We start from the raw sequence: 18958 nt of genomic DNA, 5'->3' as shown, positions 1-18958 counted from the left end.
ATTGGGATGAGCTATTTTCACATCTCTAATTTAGCACAGCTCTAATGTGGTATTCGGATGTTACAAATATGATGACCACAAGACTCCTGGACCCGTGATAGCATTCGATGCAATCAGCCACCCAAAACAAAATAAAGCCTCAGAGGAACTGCAGCACACCGTTTACCCACAAAGGTTCCAAATGTATAAAGATAAACTTGATGCTATTCTTTTCACAAATTTATTATGGCCCTCGGAAGACTATAGAAAAACTGTAACGACTTCTGAGAAGAAAAACAGTTCCCCCAAATGTTCCACAGAATAATACATTTCATGTGAAAAGTACAGTACACTCAAATATATAATAATAATAATAACTTAAGAATTTCAACATCATGGCTACTGGGAAATTAAGTTAGGCAAATAATTATAATATGCGGGATTACAAATAGTAACTATATGATTACTATAATGTACATTACTTTTATTATTATTTTATTGTATCTACATTGGCTAACACGTTTAAAATAAAAAAACTAAATTAAACGTTAGGTCAAGTATTGCAAAGGTGCGCTATCAATGAACCGTGTTTACTATTTTCAGATTGTCAACATGCGCTAATTTATTAGTTCTTTTTTTAAGACTACTTGTCACGAGCTAATATTTTTTGTTGCCTCCTGGCTTGTGTCTGGTTTTGATAGGATGATAAGCCAAGCAGAGCTGATTGAAGCTGGTTATAAAACCATAAATTAACCTCAAATAGAATACAAACAAGAAGAGCAGACTTCTACGGTAACTGAAAAAAAGAGTAATCTTTCTTTGAAATATACATTTACAAAAATCCCGTATTATAGTTTAAAAGGTAAATATTCGCCTCTTCGCTATGCAAGGCCCTCGAACCACGTGATTCCTTCCAGCCAATCAGCGCCGAAATCATATAGGCGAGAACCAAATACATCGTGTACAACTATAATATAAATTATCATAAATAAAATAAAACATACAAAATATATGAAAAGATTCCTAAAATACAACAGTCGTGTAAAATTTTATTTCCTATTGTTTTATTATTTTCCCCATTGTTTGCAAAAAGCTATTTCAAAAAAAGAGGAAAAAATCGATACTAAACACAACACAGTGGTGAAAAGATAACAAAATGAGACTATAAATTAAATGCAACTCGCCAGCCTGGGTTCTTGTAAATAATCTTCTAGTCCACCATCTCACCACCAACATGGCGTGTCCTTACTACCACACACACACACCACACCACACAAACACAAAAATACACGCCACTGCACGTTCACTTCAAATGATAGCCGAGTCTATTCTTTTACTTTAAACGTTTTCAATTGCATCTACTTCCAATCCTATGGTTTTATTCCAATATGAGGGGAAATAAAATGAAACACATACACGCGCTCGCACACGGTCCGTAGTGCAAACAAAAAGATACAGCCAACAAAGGCAGGTATGCGCACCAGCACCGCTTAAACATGAGCTACACAAATATTTTCATTTTATTTTACTATCATTTTAAATCCTGTCGTGGCAATCTGCTTGGTTATTCAGACAAAGCACGAGGGTGAAAAATACAATTTCAGGTGTTTTTTGTTTTGTTTTGCATTGTAAATACTGCATAATCTTTTGTGTCATTAATAAAATTCATTATTATTTAGCCTAAATAGCACAATTGCCAGAGTCCTCTTGAACTCAATGGCGCAATATAAACAGAATGTATATGCTCACTAAAGACTTTGGGGGTTTGATGTACGGTAGAATCGAGGCGATTGGACCTTTTGTCGACTTTTGCGCCTAAAAGTAAATTAACCAATAATCAAATAATAAATACATAAATAAACAAAGTTTAGAATGTACCAATACTAGTTGGCTATAGCTGGTTAGGTCATTCTTAAGGGCGAAAAGGAGCTTGCTGGGGCCCCTCGCCTTTAAGCGCCCCCCAAAAACCAGGACGAGTTACTGCAGTGGAAATTCCTTTTTTTGTGAGCGGAGAATTTACAACTTGGCACTAGACGCCTTTTGTGAGCGTCTATGGCCTGTCATTGGATGCCACTGGTCATGTGTGCGAGGTAGCAAACGTCTTCATGGCTCTTTTTCTCATTTCCCATGCAGGCAGGCAGGCGGACCCCCGCCCACCCTTCCCCTCCCCCCCTGCCATCGCAAATCCCCCTCCTCTCTCCATCACCTCATTCTGCGTCTAAATGCGCTCCAAAGCGATACGATGTCAAAATTGCCAGTCGTCTCCTCGCTTCAACGAGGTCAACTTCAAATCCGACAGCATCCAGCGCCAAAGAGACAACGTCGACGATTAAACATGGATTATCCGACATCGATTTGTAAGTTGTTGTATACGTGTGTCTGCGATGTGAAAATGACAGCTTCCTGTTGCCTCTGCCAAGCAGAACAGTGCATGGCAATTCGTTTCACTCTGTGCAGAGGAGCTAATAATAATCCTATTGTTGGTATAATGAGAAATGTCATTTTCTAAGAAACAAGGAGATTTTTTGATTGTGCATGAAATACAGTTTAGCAATCGATTGCTTCTGTCTGAGAGGGCTCCTTTCCATGTAAGGGATTTATTCTGTCATTAGAAATAAACAACATGCATTTCAAATGATTTTGTGTGATTAGAGTGTAAAAAAATTGGTAAAGCATTTTCTTGCAAATTCTGTCATATTGATATCAAAATGGTGCTACTAGCTTCATAATGCAAGCCGGGGTTGTTGTTTTTTTTTTTTGTGTGTGGATGTTTTGCCCGCTGCTTTTCAGCTGTTGGAGATGGGGCCGAGTGAACAAAGACAGTATTTCAGTGAGGCCTGACAGGCAGCTGCGAAAGTATTTACAACCTCACTGCAATGCGGCAAAATGGAGGCTGCGTACAGCACCGACAGCAGCAGTAGACTAGCCTGAATACACGCAGTCACGTCATTTTTTCTGGACTCCAATAAGCATTTGGATTCTAGATTTTTACTACATTTGGATTAAGTTCAAAAGCTGTACAAAGGACTTGCAAATACCCATACAGATTGCATTTCGCTTATATTGAATGAAGCCAATATTTGTAATGTATTAAGTCATATTTTTAATATATTCTATCACAGCTTTTCGTTTAATGTTCAATTGGACATATTTTACCCACAAAGGCCTGGAAAGGCTTCAGATGAACACTGCAGGAAACAGACGACTCAAGTTAGCCACTCAAACAGCAGCAAAGAAAACCTAACGAAATTAAGGTCAAATTCGTGTAAATATCGACCAGATGCCTCCTTTAAAATGTTTCTTGCATCAGTACAATGTTCATTTAGATGTGCAGAGGGCGTGAGAGGGAGGGGGTGCAATACCCCAGTATCCAGCAGGAGGCACTGTTGCCCAACAGTCAGCCTCTGACTGCCAATGAAGCTGCGCTCTGATTGGCTGAGAGGCACATTCACATGACTACTTTTGCTTGGCTTTTCTCAAAGGAGTTTTGGGGCAGTCCATGACTGTAATCTCGGACAATTGTGGCCGAATTTAGCTTTAGAATTGCTTAGTGATAAATAGATGGAGACGTATTTATTCAATCATATTGAGGTTGAACTGAAAGCAATTTACTTTTGGTGAGGGGCAGGAGAGGTCATCATCATGACGTTCCACACAGGAAGGAGGAATGGCTGCGCATTTGACTGACGTCACTATGAGGGCGGCACTACACATGGCTTGAGTCACGTGATTCCCAAACGCGATGAGTGAGCATCAAGTGTGCTGATCCAATTTGACTTAATTGGTCCGAAAATGATGATCGAATTACAGCTATTCATGCCAGCGACGTATAGTGACAGGTTGAACACTTAAATGTTCTTCCACTAGATGGCAGAAGGTTCAACGAACGTGTCCACCTGTTTGTCACGCGTGTGTTCACCTAAACAGGCTCCAATTTCACATTAAGTACATTTGTGATTGAAACAAAACAAGATCATCATGACTTGAGTATTATATGTACTTTTTGAGTACGTTTACTTATGGTGACATTTAGCTCAAGTGAAGGCGCAACACTGAAATCAGTTTGGAGCAATATACTACTAGTACTACTAGTACTACTAGTACTACTAGTACTACTAGTGCTAATAACAATGGTAATATAAGTACCACGGCTATACTATTACCACCATACTCCTCCTCCTACTATTGCTACCACTACTACTAATAATAGTCAATAGCACTGATACTACTACTATTACTCTTCCTACTACTATAGTAGTACTACTAACTAATAAAATAGTAATGAATGGTGAAGATGGTGATGATGACAATGATAAAATAAGAATGAATGCAAATTCGAAAAAAAAAAAAAAGGACATTGTTAATATTAAACTTAGGCCAGCTTATATGAGGTGTCCATTTCTTGATGCATATTTGTATTATTGTACTACTATCACCACTCAGCCATCATTATTATTACTGTAACTTATTATTACTTAAATATGAAGACTATTATTAGAATTATGAGAGTTAATAAATATACATTCAAATCAGAATAAGTTCCAAAAAATACAATAAAATAATACGTTCAAAAATAATTGGAAAAAAATCTCATTACATTATTACTATTAATTTTAGGGGTAATTAAATGAAATAGCCATTCCATAATTCATATTTGGACCCTACAACTACTATACCACCACTATAATCAATAGTGATGATTAGTATTATGATATTAATGTATTACTATTATTATTACTATTATCGTTATTATTATTATTATTATTGTTGTTATTAATATAAATTAAGCAACAATACATTTAAAAATACTTGAAGGGAAATTATCCTTGGGTGCTTAAATGAGAGGTGTCTATTTCAGTGCACGCGTGTTCCAGTGGTGTCACGACAATTGTGACCTTCCTCCCTCCATCCATCCATCCATCCATCCATCCATCCATCCTTCCTTCCTTCCTTCCTTCCTTCCTTGCTCGCATGCTCTGCAGCCTCACAGCCATTACCGAGGAAGTGCAACTTTGGAGGGTTATTTATGGGCCCGCGCGGTCTCGTGAGTGGCTGCCAGGAAACACGTGACGCCATTAAAGTTTGCTTTATGGCCCGTGGCTTGACAAGACAAAATATAATTCGCATTGTGTATCGGCGAGCGGCTCCAGATGGGCCGGAGAGGAGCGTCCGTCCGGCCGGCGGGGTGGCCAGCCAGCCGGCCGCGTGGGGCTGCGCGTCCGCCGCGGAGTTGGAGGGAGCTGGCGGTGGTGCTGATGTGTGCGCGCGCGCGCGCGTGTGTGTGTTGGCTGGCACTGCGGTAAGACGGCGTTTTATCATTTGCTGCTTGGGCGTATGATGTCACGCACATATACCTAACGCTGTTTCCTGCGTGGAAAAGGAAAATGGGGGCGGCTGTAGCGGGGGGTTGGGAGGGGTTCGGGAGATGACGTTCTATACGTGATTCACATAGTGATTTTTTTTTTCTGTTTCAAATGTGATTTAAATCCAACGTGTATTTAATTGTGTTAGTGTAGCGTCTCTAATCAGGACTTGAGTTGCATTCTAGCTTTGTTTATCTGCTACTCTTTTGCCCATTGTTATTTTGGTGCGTGAATATTCTGCGTTCTAACGAGAATAATCACATTATTGTATAAAAATGAAATACTATTTGTCACATGTGGCCTACAGCCCTAAGGCCTCGATGTGCCTAACATTAGTTCTAAAAAAAACAACAACAAAAAAAAAACCGAGAGATCTAATGCTTAAAAGCGTATTTACTGCTCATTTTAAAAGCGTGCTATAGTGTCTAAATGTGGCATAAAAAAATCCGCCTTCTATTTGGAGCTCTTGAAAGGGAGAAATCCGTGCAAGAGGGCTGAGTGAAAAGAGGCCAAGAACACTGGCTTTGAGCGTTTAGTTGAAAAACGCTGACTGTATGATTCTTTTGTACTGCATTTCGGCTTTGACCCGTCTCAAGTGCTGGCTGGCCTGGGCAAGGTGAAAGACAGGTCAGCCTGTCTCACTACTTAATAACACATGTGTGCTATTTCTGCTGCATTTCTTTTTTTTACGATTATATTTCAACGAATTTGAAACAAATTTTGCCAAGTTAAAAACATAGGGTCTTTTCTTTTATATTCACATGCACACTTCAAATGGATGTTCTTTTTTATCATTGGACCAACGTGATGAGAAAATCGAAGAAAAATGATCAACGCTGTTTGATATGCACAATAATTAATCAGTAAGAGTGAAAGCTTGGATGCCGAGCTGTGTAAGTAGCTGCCACTGAGCTTATAGTTAATGGCTAAAAAGGGGATTGCTCAACTTGTGCCCCCTTTGAGTTGTCAGAGGGCCTGAAAAAAAATAATTTTGGGGGGCCAATGGGTTAACTAGCCCGTGTGGAGATAAACTATAGATTTAGATGACAAAGAATTTGTTTACACTGAAAAATAAAGGTGCTTCAGAGGCATGTTTTCCTATGGGTTAATTTTTGGCTGTCTATTGTTTAATAGTTATTTCGATTAAAAAATAGAGCTAATAATTAAAGAGGGTATTTATAACCATTAGTTACTTCCATATTTTGAACCTTTATTTTTTTCATTTCAAATCTGAAGGAAATGTGCCACTATTCCATAATTTCAATGCTAAATTTGAGGTGAAATAATTCATGCAAGTTGGATAAAGATTGAGTTAATCTTGAAGGATTTATTGGCATCATGCAGATAGTTTCTGTACTAAAAAAATAAATATGACTTAAATTAGCTCCAGAAAATTGACTGTAATGCTAATATGAAGTTAAAGAGATTTGATTGATTTTTGCATTCTTAAGATGGCAAGAGACTTGTTTTCTCCACCAATTTAAACATTCATAAAAGGAACCCAAGTAAAAAGTGAAAGAAACTGACACACTGTTGCATAAAATTTTCATGAAATCAGCTATATTCGTAGAAAATACTCTCACTGCAGGGAGAATAGACCAACCATTTGTTTCCCTCACTTGACAATTCTAATTGTGAGGAATGCCAAAAAGAAGCCAAAATAACCGAGCCATTATCAAACATGCAGGCAAATGGTGGAAATTGCAGGAAAACACACACACACACACACACACACACACACACACACACACACACACACGGGAAGGAAGTCTTTGTGGGGGGGGGGGGGTTCCAAATGAAGAAGTTGACATGACTTGTCTCTTGGATCGTTTCACGCATGTTGATTTGCTCTTTAGGAAGGCCTGCCGTCGTCTATATATACCCTGTAGAACCGAATTTGTGTGATGCAAGCCCAGTCACAGATTCGATTCTAGGGGAGTATATGGTCGATGAAAAGACTTCGATCTATTGACTTCCTTGCATCCTCTGGCATTTTGAGCATCATGCCTGCATGAACATTTTGGAATTGAAAGCAAACGTGGAAGTTCAAATTTCAAAGCAACAAACTGATAAGATTTGAAGTTGGACGATTAAATTGAATGTTGTAAGTTTTGTTTTTATGGCAGGTGCCTATCTCACCTTTTCACAACAAATAATTTACTGCACTGTTGTCATATATTGACCCCGCCCCAACTCAAAACAACTTGTTTTTGAGTGAAGGAACTTAAAAAATGTCAATAAATGATATTTTCAAGTTTTCCCAGCATTATTTACTGCCTTAGACCAAAATGACACAAATAGTTTTTGGGACAGTTTTTGGATGCACACGCCTTCCCTGCTCTTGTTTGTGCGCCTAATGAATGATTCCCAGAGGCGGCCAATTGTTTGCGAGACGTGGCAGCAGATGAAGGGATGAGATTGGTGTAACTTTTGGATGACCCCCCCCCCCCCCCCCTCCTTGACAAAGACAGTCGCCATCAATTGTCCTCACTCCGCTTGGGGCTTCTTCTTTGTCGCTTTTCAACACCACAGCACAAGCACATGAGAGCTTGGAGGCGCAGGCTTTTACATTTTTTGTATTTATCTTCCTTTTTGAGCATAATTTGAGGTATAAAGTGATTTTGTTCTATCCGGAGTGGACCTTCATTTTCTAGACGTGCACGCAAGCAGATGTTTGGAGGTTTATTTTTCCTGCAGGAGTCTAATTAGGGGCATATTTGGAGAGGATGAAATTGCTCTTTACTTGTCTGTTTACCCGTGCGAGCAGCAGCGTCACCTCCATTGGCCCGCACAGTCACATGGTCCGCTAACTTTATTCAGTTGACACCAAAGTAGGAGGGCTTTATGGAGGCAGGAAAAAAGACAACTGGAGAAAAATTAGTATTTTCTACCTTCACAAATTAATGGCCATGAGTTCGTATATGGTCAACTCCAAGTATGTGGACCCCAAATTTCCTCCCTGCGAGGAATATTCGCAGAATAACTACATCCCTGAGCAGGGCTCGGACTACTTCAACCCCTCGCAGGACGCTGACTTTCAGCACCCGGCCATCTACCCACGCGCCAACTACACGGAGCAAGCGTTCGGATGCACCGCAGTGCAAGAGCCTCCGCTGCAGCCGCGGGGTCACGTCCAAGACAGAGCCGGACAACCGAGTCCGTACGGCGCGCAGACGGAGCCGGGCGACTCGGTTCATGTGGCCGGAGCCAGGACGTGTTCAGGCCAGGAGAACCCCAAGAGTCCAAACGGGATCCAAGCGAAGCAGCCCGCGGTAGTTTATCCCTGGATGAAGAAAGTGCACGTCACCACGGGTAAGCGCGCTTTGGAAATCACCCGGTGTGATGTTTATGGGAGCGTTTGAAAGGCCTTGCCAATTACACGAGTCGTAAATTTGATAGCTGGGGGGGGCGAAACAGGCCGCGAAACAAGAGAGCCTAAAACCCCCAAGGGTGGTTGCAAGTGCGTTATTTTTACGCGTAAAATAATACAAATATGATCCCACTTTTCACACTTCTTAAATAATATATATATATTTTAATTCCTTGCAGTCAATCCGGATTACACCGGTTCGGAGCCCAAACGCTCAAGGACGGCTTACACGCGCCAGCAAGTTCTGGAGCTGGAAAAAGAGTTCCACTTTAATCGCTACCTGACCAGAAGGCGCCGGATCGAGATCGCTCACACGCTTTGTCTGTCAGAGAGACAGATCAAAATTTGGTTCCAGAACCGAAGGATGAAATGGAAGAAGGACCACAAACTGCCCAACACCAAAGGCAGGTCGGTGCCGACCCACGGCCACCTGCAAAGCCTCCACAAGGACAACAGTACTGACATCACGTCCTTATAAACCACGACAATTCACTTGCATCTGACTTTTTTTTTTGCATGGACTGAAGTCGTTTTTTGAGCTTTTTTAATTTAACAACAAAAATCAGTGTTGTCCTAAGCCTAAACCTTAGACCTTAAAAAAAAAAAAAAAAAAAAAAAAAAAAAAGCAAATCAATCAGTATTTTGCCGGAAAGAGGTTCGACACACTTCCTGCATATGGCGCCACGAATTCAAGCATTTTTTAAAAAAATATTTTTTATTTTTTGGGGTTGGGGTGGTGGTGGTGGTGGGGCTCTGTGGATTTAAGAATGTCGTCTCTCGTGAGTTCACGCTGGCTTAAAGTCTTAAATAGCTTTATTTCGCACAGGGAGCCCATTCGTTCAAATTACACACATGCAAGAAAAAAAGAAAGCGCCTCTCACAAACGCGCAATATACTTGAAGGAAAATCGCAAGCAGGAAAACAAATCTCGTTTTTATATATATCGCTCGTCTTCGTTGCTTGTTTGTTTTAACTTATTTTGTACTATAAACGTTTTGTTTTCTTTGAAAAGAACATTCCTTACAAAGAGCCATTATTACGTTTCTTTGTTGATATTTTCCTATCTGCCAAGCCGATTTCTTTTTCAAAATCTTCCCGCATGACATCGAGTTTGTTTGAAATTTAGGAGAATGTTGAATTTTATTTATTTGCGGTTTTAAGTGGACGTTTTCGTACAGCGCACACACGATGAAATGAATATGTAATCTTTTACAAATTACACATTTGTGCATGGCTTTATGTCGTCTTAGTTTAATGTGAGAATGTATTTTGTCTTTAGTTACACAAAGAAGTGGGGGTGACAAGCCAGATTAAAAAAAAAAAAAACAAGACCGTTTTTTTTTCTCCTTCTTGGTTTTGTTTTAAACCCGTCATTGTCCGAAGACAAGAGAAGGCCTAGAAGCTGTCCCAGCTCATGGAGGTCTTGCCGGGGAGGTATTTGAGGCGAAGGTCGGTTGGCAGGTTCATCCAGGGGACACGCTCAAGCCGCAAGGGATGACCCCAACACCCCCTGACCCGGCAGGACGAGCTGCATTTTCTCCTTTTTCGCCCTCACAAACAACTCCGCGAAGCATCCAAAGCAAGTCGGTGCGTGATTTCTACAACGGAGTTCTTAACTACCCCACAAAAAAAAAAAAAAAAAAAAAAGACCTCCGATGTTCTCTTGTAGGCGTCATTGTTAATGCAATGTCTTTTACTGGTCTTATTTTTGTACATGCTTTCTACTTTGTATTTGTGCACCGGGATGTGAGATGTATATTGGAAACAAATAAAGATTTCTACTGATTATGCATTTAAATGATGGCTGACAAGTGTCTGATTTCAGTCAACCGTGATTCAATCATTCAAATGATTGTATAAAAATTGTATAAAAAAAATGAAATTGAAAAAAAAAGAAAATAATAATAACAACGATGAGTAAAATGCGTTTCGGCACTGCTTAAAAAACAATATTTAGTGTTTTTTTTTTTATTATTTTTGTAACATTTTGACGCCCGAGGTGCCACATGCAGGGGCGCTTTTGGAAAACATCGGCCAAATGTGCGCCTTTTGGCTCGTCTTCTTTTACGCATCAATTTACCCGTAACGTTGTCGGTTTCACGAAAAGCACAGAATGCACATATTGTATAGAACAAATACTCGTACATTTAACACAATAGGGACGTGTTTTTTTCTATTTTTACGCGGGTCAATAGTCTTAAATTCTCTACTGTTCTTAAATTATTGGCATTGTCCTCATTTCTCTATTGTCTCCTTTCTTTTTTTTTCTAAATGCAAACGCAGTCTTGTAAGGCAGTCAGCACACACACAAAAATCACAATACAAAACTTCAATGGCAGAAAATGTCAGGTGGCAGTGACACGTTCGTCTGAAGTGAAAATATCAGATTCGGTTTGAGGGGGCTGAAATTTGAATTTTACCCAGCGAACTGCATTTAAAAATACATGACTTGTATTTTTTTTCCCATGAGAGGAAACAATAATTTAAGTTGGAACAAGTTCAAAATATAAATTATTGATATTCATAACGACAAGTATAACAAAACAAGTTGTTTGCTTCAAAACAATTTATTATTTTTTTTACTAATATTTTAACGTCAGGGGAGGAACACAAGACAATTATCACATTGAAATAAATTAAAATATTTTTTTAAACCGCCCAACTCAAATTTGTATCAAAATTTGCTGCCTTGAAATTTGGGGAAAAATCAACAACAACAAAAAACGTGCGCGGAAACCACCATTTTCAAGTTTACGCATGCATGTGCACTCTAATGAAGGCATCCATTGCATGCCAGGTTGGAAGTTGAAGAAAAATCTATAATTAAAAATAAATGTATTAATATCAAGTGATTGCTATGTGCTTTTATCCAAGCGGTGGTTTTTGAAACACGGTTTGATTTGATTTTAAGTGGGACACGAATATTTGTTTCAGTAAAATCCTCAGCATGATTTCAAATGGCATCACGAGGAAAAGACCTCACACCTTGTTGAAGCTCATATCACACAAAAGGCCTCGAATAAGACATGTGGAATCTCCACTAGCCCCCCCCCCCCCCTCTACACAGACACACTCCCGTATGTCTCCAAATCAAATCAAATTGATGTCCTTGAACGCATCACACCATCTATACGATAGTCGGATGGATGCAAGGCGCCCCCCCCCCCCATTAGTATTCGCATATGATTGTATGGGAAAAGTGTGTGATTGGACTACACGTGTTGGGGTGAGCTTCCGCGCTGACCTACATGTGCGAGCGCCAATAAATGGCAGCCATAGGCGCCGTGCCACTTCCAATGACAGCCGCATGCGCTAAGGCTGCTTCCCCGCTGCCGCTTCTCCCCATCCGGCCATATTTGAGTCTTCTCCCCTCTCCCTCCGCCTTCCTTCCTTCTTGACAACAACAGCACGTCGTCTTTTTTTGGGGAGTAGCATTCGCAGAAAAATCCACGCCGACAGCATCTCTCCGGAAGCTTGCTTCCCCCCCTCTCTGGTCTCAGATCACGTGACCGGCCCGATAATTAATGCAGCTCCCCGTTGCCCCCCTCGAAGCTCGGCGTCGTCATTAATCGCGAGGACTCTATCTAGACTTGAAAAACTGAAAAGATCTTCCTAAGGAGAAAGTGGGGTGCATGGGGGGAACAATAATAGCTTCTAAGCAGCACAGCAGCGTCAGGAGCGACACATCCGAACCGATGGATGCTCGGGTAGGTCCGATTATTTACTGCATCTTGCCTGGCCACTTATTTCGCATTTGTGGATGTGCATGCTCACCGCGGATGCTCAAATTCATTTGCCACGAATTCAATTTTAAAAATGTGTATAAATGGAACTTTGACACTTGTGCATGCGTTGTAAATCACCCCCCAGTAATTCCTGAAAGGTTGCGAGGGAGGGAGGGGAGGAGGGGAGTAGGTGTGGGGGGGACGCGAAAACTGTAAACCTTTCACTTTTATGACCCTGTGAACATATGCTGAATCTTTTTCTTCACAGCAAGCACAAAAGCCTTCCGAACCTTTCTCGTGACAAATGCTCGCTCATTGCTTGTGTTATTGAAAGACGCGCTTGCCTGTCAATGCTGAAGAACAATGGCCTTATACCTTGCTTAATGCCATACGTGTAAAATTAGTCGTGTGGCAAGAAATGTTTGCAAGATTTTTGTGAATGGAACCAATCTGAACGCAGCTCTTTTGTCCAAATGGATCGGTGAGGTGGAGGAAGAACAAATCACGTGGACAAATATGCTCGCATCTTGCAGGGCAGTGCCTTTATTTGTCATCATAAAGCTCCCCCCTCCTCCCCAAACCAAATATTCTACTGTTTAGCTCCCAAATCTACACGGGGGCCTTACACTCGAATTCCTGCTATTTCATTTGCTGATTGATTGCTAGCAAGTTTTTTTCCCCTTCTCTCCTCTCCTTGCTGTGCAGAAATAAGGATATACCCTATGTTGGCTTTTTATTGGTAGCTGAGTCCTCGCTGCACTCTTTCGGGAATACTGTCTCCACCGGTGTATGGAAATGTCTGCAAAAGAGCAAGATCGGGTTTAGGACAGCATTGTGTGCACACAAAAGGCGAGCTGAAGGATTTATTCGACAAGGAGTCGCGGAAAGCGAGCACGCGTTGGCTTTTTTTTTTTGGTTTTTGTTACTGTAAATGATGAATTGACGCGCAGGTAAGCAGCTGCATGGCGCAAAGCAACCTTTAAGCAGGTTAATTTGATGCAAGCGTGATTTATTCCACGCGGAGGCGGAGGACGCTCGTTAAAGCGCTCGCGGATGCAGCGGATGCAGAGCCCCACTAAAAAAAAAGGAAGCTTCTGATTTTTTGGAAGAGGAAAAGCCAAATATGATGGAGACGGAACCCGGTGCACTTTTCAGCTCATTTCCACGCGAGCCAGCGCGAAGGGAAAAGTAGAAGGCACTTTTCTTCTTTTTGACTCCCGGATCGTAAATCACATTAATTTGTTGTCTTATCGTCACAATGGCGTTCGGTGTGATTTATGTGGTTTGAGCCGCGCGGCTTTGTTAAAAAAAAACCTCAAATTGTGTGTGAGGATTCGCAGACAAAGGAAAAGCATTTCGATTTTGCGCCGTTTTCACATTTTCTGTCGTCTTTTTATTTTAAAATGTCCATATTATAATTTCTTAATTCTTATTCCCGCATTAAGGACATCTTAAACGTCTTAATAATCATTTATTTTAACAGTAGCCTCATATTCCAAATTAAAAGGAAATACTTAATTTCACCAAATGTATTGTAATTCACCAAAACACTCGGGACTAATTTCAATATTTTTTCCTTTTCTTCTCGCAACTCCATCGTGGAGATAATAAGTGTCTACATGGAGTCGGCTCCATTGTGTGGAGCAAACTTACCGTAGCAGCGCGTAGGCGAGGAACACTGCGCCTTGAATAGGCGAGCATGTCTGCTACTCGTCGCCCAGTGGGCCCCGAGCACTCGAGCGGCTCTATATCGACCCGCTTTTACAAATAATTCCACATTCGAGCCGTCTTTTAGCCGTTCCTTCCCATAGCAAGGTCGAATTTCTTGACATCAGTGTGCGCTTGTGGAGCGACGTTGGAGTTTGCGGCATTTTGGGCTTCTACTTCAAGCTTTTAAAACCGTTCCTCGTTGTTCATTAAACGTCGACTTAAAAGCCGCATGACCCAAAAGGTCAGGTAAAAACTGCTTATGACTGCTAAATATCGTCTTTGTTTAAAGTGCACATGTAGGACTTTTTTTTGGGGGGGGGGGGTCTTAAACGCATCACATGACACACTGCTTTTTGAAAAAACAAGAGATTTTAAAAAAAAATGTAATTGCGCGTCCAATTTTTTAGATCACACAATATGCGATACTGAGACAGTGAGAAAATATTTATATTTTACAGGTGGAGTTGGGTACGATGCTGAATGTTTAAAGGACGTCACACACATTTGCGCAGATTTTGGTGAGTAACACACACGCACAGTAAACAAAGCCTTTTGTTGTTGTTGTTGTTTTTGCCCCAACATAAAGTGAACCTTCAGTGACCTAAACAGACACGCGGCATGGAAATGTCATTATATTCACCTCCTAATTCCGAAGAGCTGCAACGCACAAAATGTACAGTAAAAATGTAAAAATTGAACGATGAGTAGTCCATTTAAAATATATATATTTGCGTAAATCTTCTCGCTGGCGAACAGAGGACTAATTGTGCAGCATTGCAAGCAACGGGCCCGCTTTTATAAGAGCAGCTCGGCACCATATGAAATTCTTTCGCTTGCCTTCCACCTACGCTTGGTTGTTTTGCACTTGTAGTGGAGTGCAAAGTGTGTGTGCGAGCGTGTGTGGTGTGTTTTTGCTCTGTGTGAACGACGCGCACATTTGCGCTCATAAATTTTGCCGCGGCGCTCTCACAGTGACAGGTGCAATTGTTATGCAGCACGACGAGCGGCACCACCAACGTACACTATACACAGTCTGCTTTTGATATTTACGAGGTGATTTTTAGGACCGCCGATTATGACCTGAACGCCTGTGCAAAATGTTGCTTAATTCTTTACAATATTTGGACATTAAAATGTTCTTAAATATTAACACAGAGTTTATATTCGCAGGGAAATTTGTAGGCAAGGCAAAAAATATATTTATTAACGTCCAGAAGAAAGGGAACGCAGTACAAAAAATATTTTATGGGTTATTGCAAAATATTACAACCAAGACGCTAAAATTGAAATAAAGCTTTGCACTGCTTCGACTGTTATGTATTCAATTGTATTAGATTATGCAAGCTGTGTAGAGACAAGACAAATGATCATATGAAATTGTGCCAACCACGCCCACATGAACGACCTATTATACCCTCCCACGCACATACATTTCATTTATTAATATTAACAGATTATTTGGGTGATCCATGTGAGTGTGAGCGTCTCTCCATCTTCTCCACGACGGGCTTTGTCAGAGCTTGTGATTAGTGAAAAGGCTATTGTGTGTTGCCGTGTCAAATGCTGATTCAGCGTCACACCAAAGCCCCACAGAGAGTCTTTTTGAGTCCAAGTTAAATTTTAACTGTTTTGTGTGTGTGTGGAAGGGGGGGGGGGGGGGTGCAACTGGTGCTGCAATGTGCATCAGAGAGATTGGGAATTCTATGTTTTTTAACCTTAAAATGTGTTTCATATTTTGGGATGTGTAGGTGACAGACTGGAGGCAAAGTGGGGGAGGCCAATCACGTGAAAAAATAAATAAATCACAAGCACCGCCACTGATGCCATTGGAGAGACGCTGCCTGCTTGATTGTCTTTGAGCGAGCCAACAAAAATGCAGAAAGCAACATACTACGACAACTCGGGACTCTTCGGGGGTTACACGTACCCCAAGGCTGACTCGTACAACTACGCGCACCAGTCCTACCCCGCGGCAAACATCGACGCGGACTACCAGGGCTCCGTGTGTCCCATCCAGACCCCCTCCGGCAGGCCGCTGACCCTCAAGGAGAGTGACTTAAATGGGGACTGCATGCGGCAAAGCAGCAGCAGTGCTGGCAGCAGCCAAAGCAACAATAGCACCAATAGCAACAGCAGCAGCCAAGCGTCCAATGCCGGGGAGCAGCAGCAGCAACAGCAGCAGCCACAGCAGGCCGGAGCCCCGCTGCCACCCTCGCCCGGATCCAACGGCAACGCGCCCCAGAAGAAGAAGCCTCCGGCGGGGAGCAACAACGCGTCGCCCGCCCTGACCAAGCAGATTTTCCCATGGATGAAGGAGACCCGGCAGAACGCCAAGCAGAAGACGAATAACAACTGCCCAGCTGCTGGTATGATGGAAATGCTTGTGCATATTGTGGCACTCTCGCCAAGTAATAATGCAGGCAAGAGGTGTCAAACGTAAGGCCCGGGGGTGGAGGGGGTGGGGGCTGGTGGGCGGATAAGGCCCGTGGCATCATCATCTGGGTCTAATTCATGTTAATTTTTTGCTATACATATGTGTGCCAAACGTTAACTCCACTTTTAATAACGTTGAGATACTAAAAACATTTAACCCCTTTTTCTAATTAAATGAACAATATTCCTTGCATGGAGTGATTGATTTGTTGTCTATCCACTTTTTTTTCCAGACAGATACTTTTGCCAGTACCCAATTGTTGACTTATAGATACTGATACCAAGTACCGATACTACTAGTTCTTTTTATCTTTTCAAAAAACAGTGAAGAATTATTTTGAATAAAGACGTATATTTACCACTATAGCGTTTTTCCTCAAAAGAAATTAATGACAGTTTTCTTTTATTCTCATTTCTAATTTCTACACTGAAATAAGGCTGGTAGGTAACGAATTTGTTAATAATTATATTGTTTTTATTTCCATCCCATTATAAAAGAAAACAGGGCAATATTTCAAATTGACAAAGAAAACCAAGCTTAGTTGATTCTGATTCAGTTACTGGTTGGGTCAGTTACATATCAGATAATAGGCAAAACTATTTTCCAAAGAGCAGGTGCTTGCTCATTTGATTTGTGTTGATTAATTGTTGCACTCATTTAACCTCGATGGTGCTTTAACTGCACCTATTCACCTATATTGCTATAGAACCTCTACAGGACCTTTATTTTCGCAATAGTGGATTTATTAATACCATGAACTGATTTATGGTTTCACAATCTCCCACTTGGACACACGGTAAAAAAAAATCATTTTGTTTTTCTCAGGCGAGGTGAGCGACGAAAAGAGTCCGACTGGGCCAGCGTCCAAGCGGGTCCGAACTGCGTACACCAGCGCGCAGCTAGTGGAACTGGAGAAGGAGTTCCACTTCAACCGCTACCTCTGCCGCCCACGCAGAGTGGAGATGGCCAACCTGCTGAACCTGACCGAGCGCCAGATCAAGATCTGGTTCCAGAACAGGAGGATGAAGTACAAAAAGGATCAAAAGTCCAAAGGGATCGCGCACTCGCCCCTGGGGCACTCCCCGGATAGAAGCCCGCCGCTTACCAGCGCTAATCACATGGGCTACTCCGGCCAACTGGGTAACTCGCTGGGCTACGACGCACCGTCTCCTCCGCCCTTCGCCAAGCCCCAGCAGAACATGTACGGCTTGGCCGCGTACACGGCCCCGCTGGGCGGCTGCATGCCGCAGCAGAAGCGCTACCAGAACGCCGAGTACGAGCACCACGGCATGCAGAGCGGCGCCACCTTCGCCGGCGCTAACCTGCAGGGCAGCCCCGTGTACGTGGGAGGGAACTTTGTGGATTCCATGCCGGCGTCGGGTCCCGTGTTCAACCTGGGCCACCTTCCCCACCCGTCGTCCACCAGCGTAGACTACAGCTGCGCCGCCCAGATCCCGGGGAACCACCACCACGGACCCTGTGACCCCCACCCCACCTACACGGACCTCACCTCGCACCAAGCCACTCAGGGAAGGATTCAGGAAGCGCCCAAACTCACGCACTTGTAATAGAAGTGTGGATCTGTCTGAGTGTGTGCCAATATTACGTCGCGCTCTTTTTATTACCTCATTCTTCGAATAAGTCCGAGCGAGTCGTTGTGCATTATTATCATCACAGTATTGATATGACGATTATTGTGTATTTTTTTTTTTTGTTAAATAATCCTCTCACGTTGTTGGACACGTGGGGGTGGATGTCTGAGAGTTCTTGTTTTTTTTTCTTCTTCTAAATATATACATATATAAAGTGCAATGCGCATTTTGGACTGAATATTTGACTTGAAGTAGATGATGAACGTAGAAACTCATCAGTAGTGAGAAGGACTTTTAGTCCCGTTTTTTGTCTCTTTTGTCAGGATCTCATCCTCATCATCGAATTTATTTATTTTCATGATTATTGAATAATCGTTTTCGGGCTCTTATCTATTTATTATTTAATGATTGCACATTATTTATCGTTTATAAGCGAGTATTTATACGTGTTTTTCTTTTTGTAACATTGGACAGATCAGTGCACTTGATGGCAAAACAGGGTTGTTGAAAAAAAAATCTAATTGTATATCGGGGACAAATGGGGCATTTTATAGTGTATAAGCGCCATTACGTGTCCATGGTTAATCTTGTGTGGAATCTTAAGCAAAATCGTAGACTATCGAAGTATCAAATATTGTACACACCAGCATGTCATTTTGGTTTTTCTACTCATTGTCTCCTGTCGTTACTCATCAAATTACCAGACCCCGACAATATTGAAATGTTCTATTTTATTGTGTTGGACATTTTGTAAATAAAGTGCTCAAACTTGACTGTTTTATTTC

At 41.7% G+C, this 18958-nt stretch overlaps 2 protein-coding genes across 4 annotated transcripts; both read left to right on the top strand.

Annotated features, from left to right (window-relative positions):
- The first annotated feature begins 2253 nt into the window (after nucleotides 1–2253).
- Nucleotides 2254–18958, top strand: hoxd3a (homeobox D3a). Of its 3 annotated transcripts, none has more exons than XM_088383239.1 (4): nucleotides 2254–2336; nucleotides 14606–14665; nucleotides 15896–16513; nucleotides 17407–18958. In XM_088383239.1, the coding sequence occupies exons 3-4, from the start codon at nucleotides 16021–16023 to the stop codon at nucleotides 18147–18149; spliced, it is 1236 nt and encodes a 411-aa protein (XP_088239365.1). In that variant the 5' UTR covers nucleotides 2254–2336; nucleotides 14606–14665; nucleotides 15896–16020; the 3' UTR covers nucleotides 18150–18958. The 3 variants fall into 3 exon arrangements, with proteins under 3 accessions (XP_088239365.1, XP_088239364.1, XP_088239363.1); XM_088383238.1 differs by lacking the exon at nucleotides 2254–2336 and adding an exon at nucleotides 12189–12419; XM_088383237.1 differs by lacking the exon at nucleotides 2254–2336 and adding an exon at nucleotides 12788–13387.
- hoxd4a (homeobox D4a) lies at nucleotides 7249–10510 on the top strand. Its single transcript, XM_088383240.1, has 2 exons — nucleotides 7249–8654; nucleotides 8892–10510. The coding sequence occupies exons 1-2, from the start codon at nucleotides 8246–8248 to the stop codon at nucleotides 9188–9190; spliced, it is 708 nt and encodes a 235-aa protein (XP_088239366.1). The 5' UTR covers nucleotides 7249–8245; the 3' UTR covers nucleotides 9191–10510.

The sequence above is a fragment of the Syngnathus floridae genome, chromosome 8 (assembly GCF_059516105.1).
Source record: "Syngnathus floridae isolate MCC-2025c chromosome 8, RoL_Sflo_1.0, whole genome shotgun sequence".
In the NCBI taxonomy this organism is placed as follows: Eukaryota; Metazoa; Chordata; class Actinopteri; order Syngnathiformes; family Syngnathidae; genus Syngnathus; species Syngnathus floridae.
The sequence above is the reverse complement of the archived record's forward strand: the minus strand, read 5'-3'. Positions and strand labels throughout refer to the sequence as shown.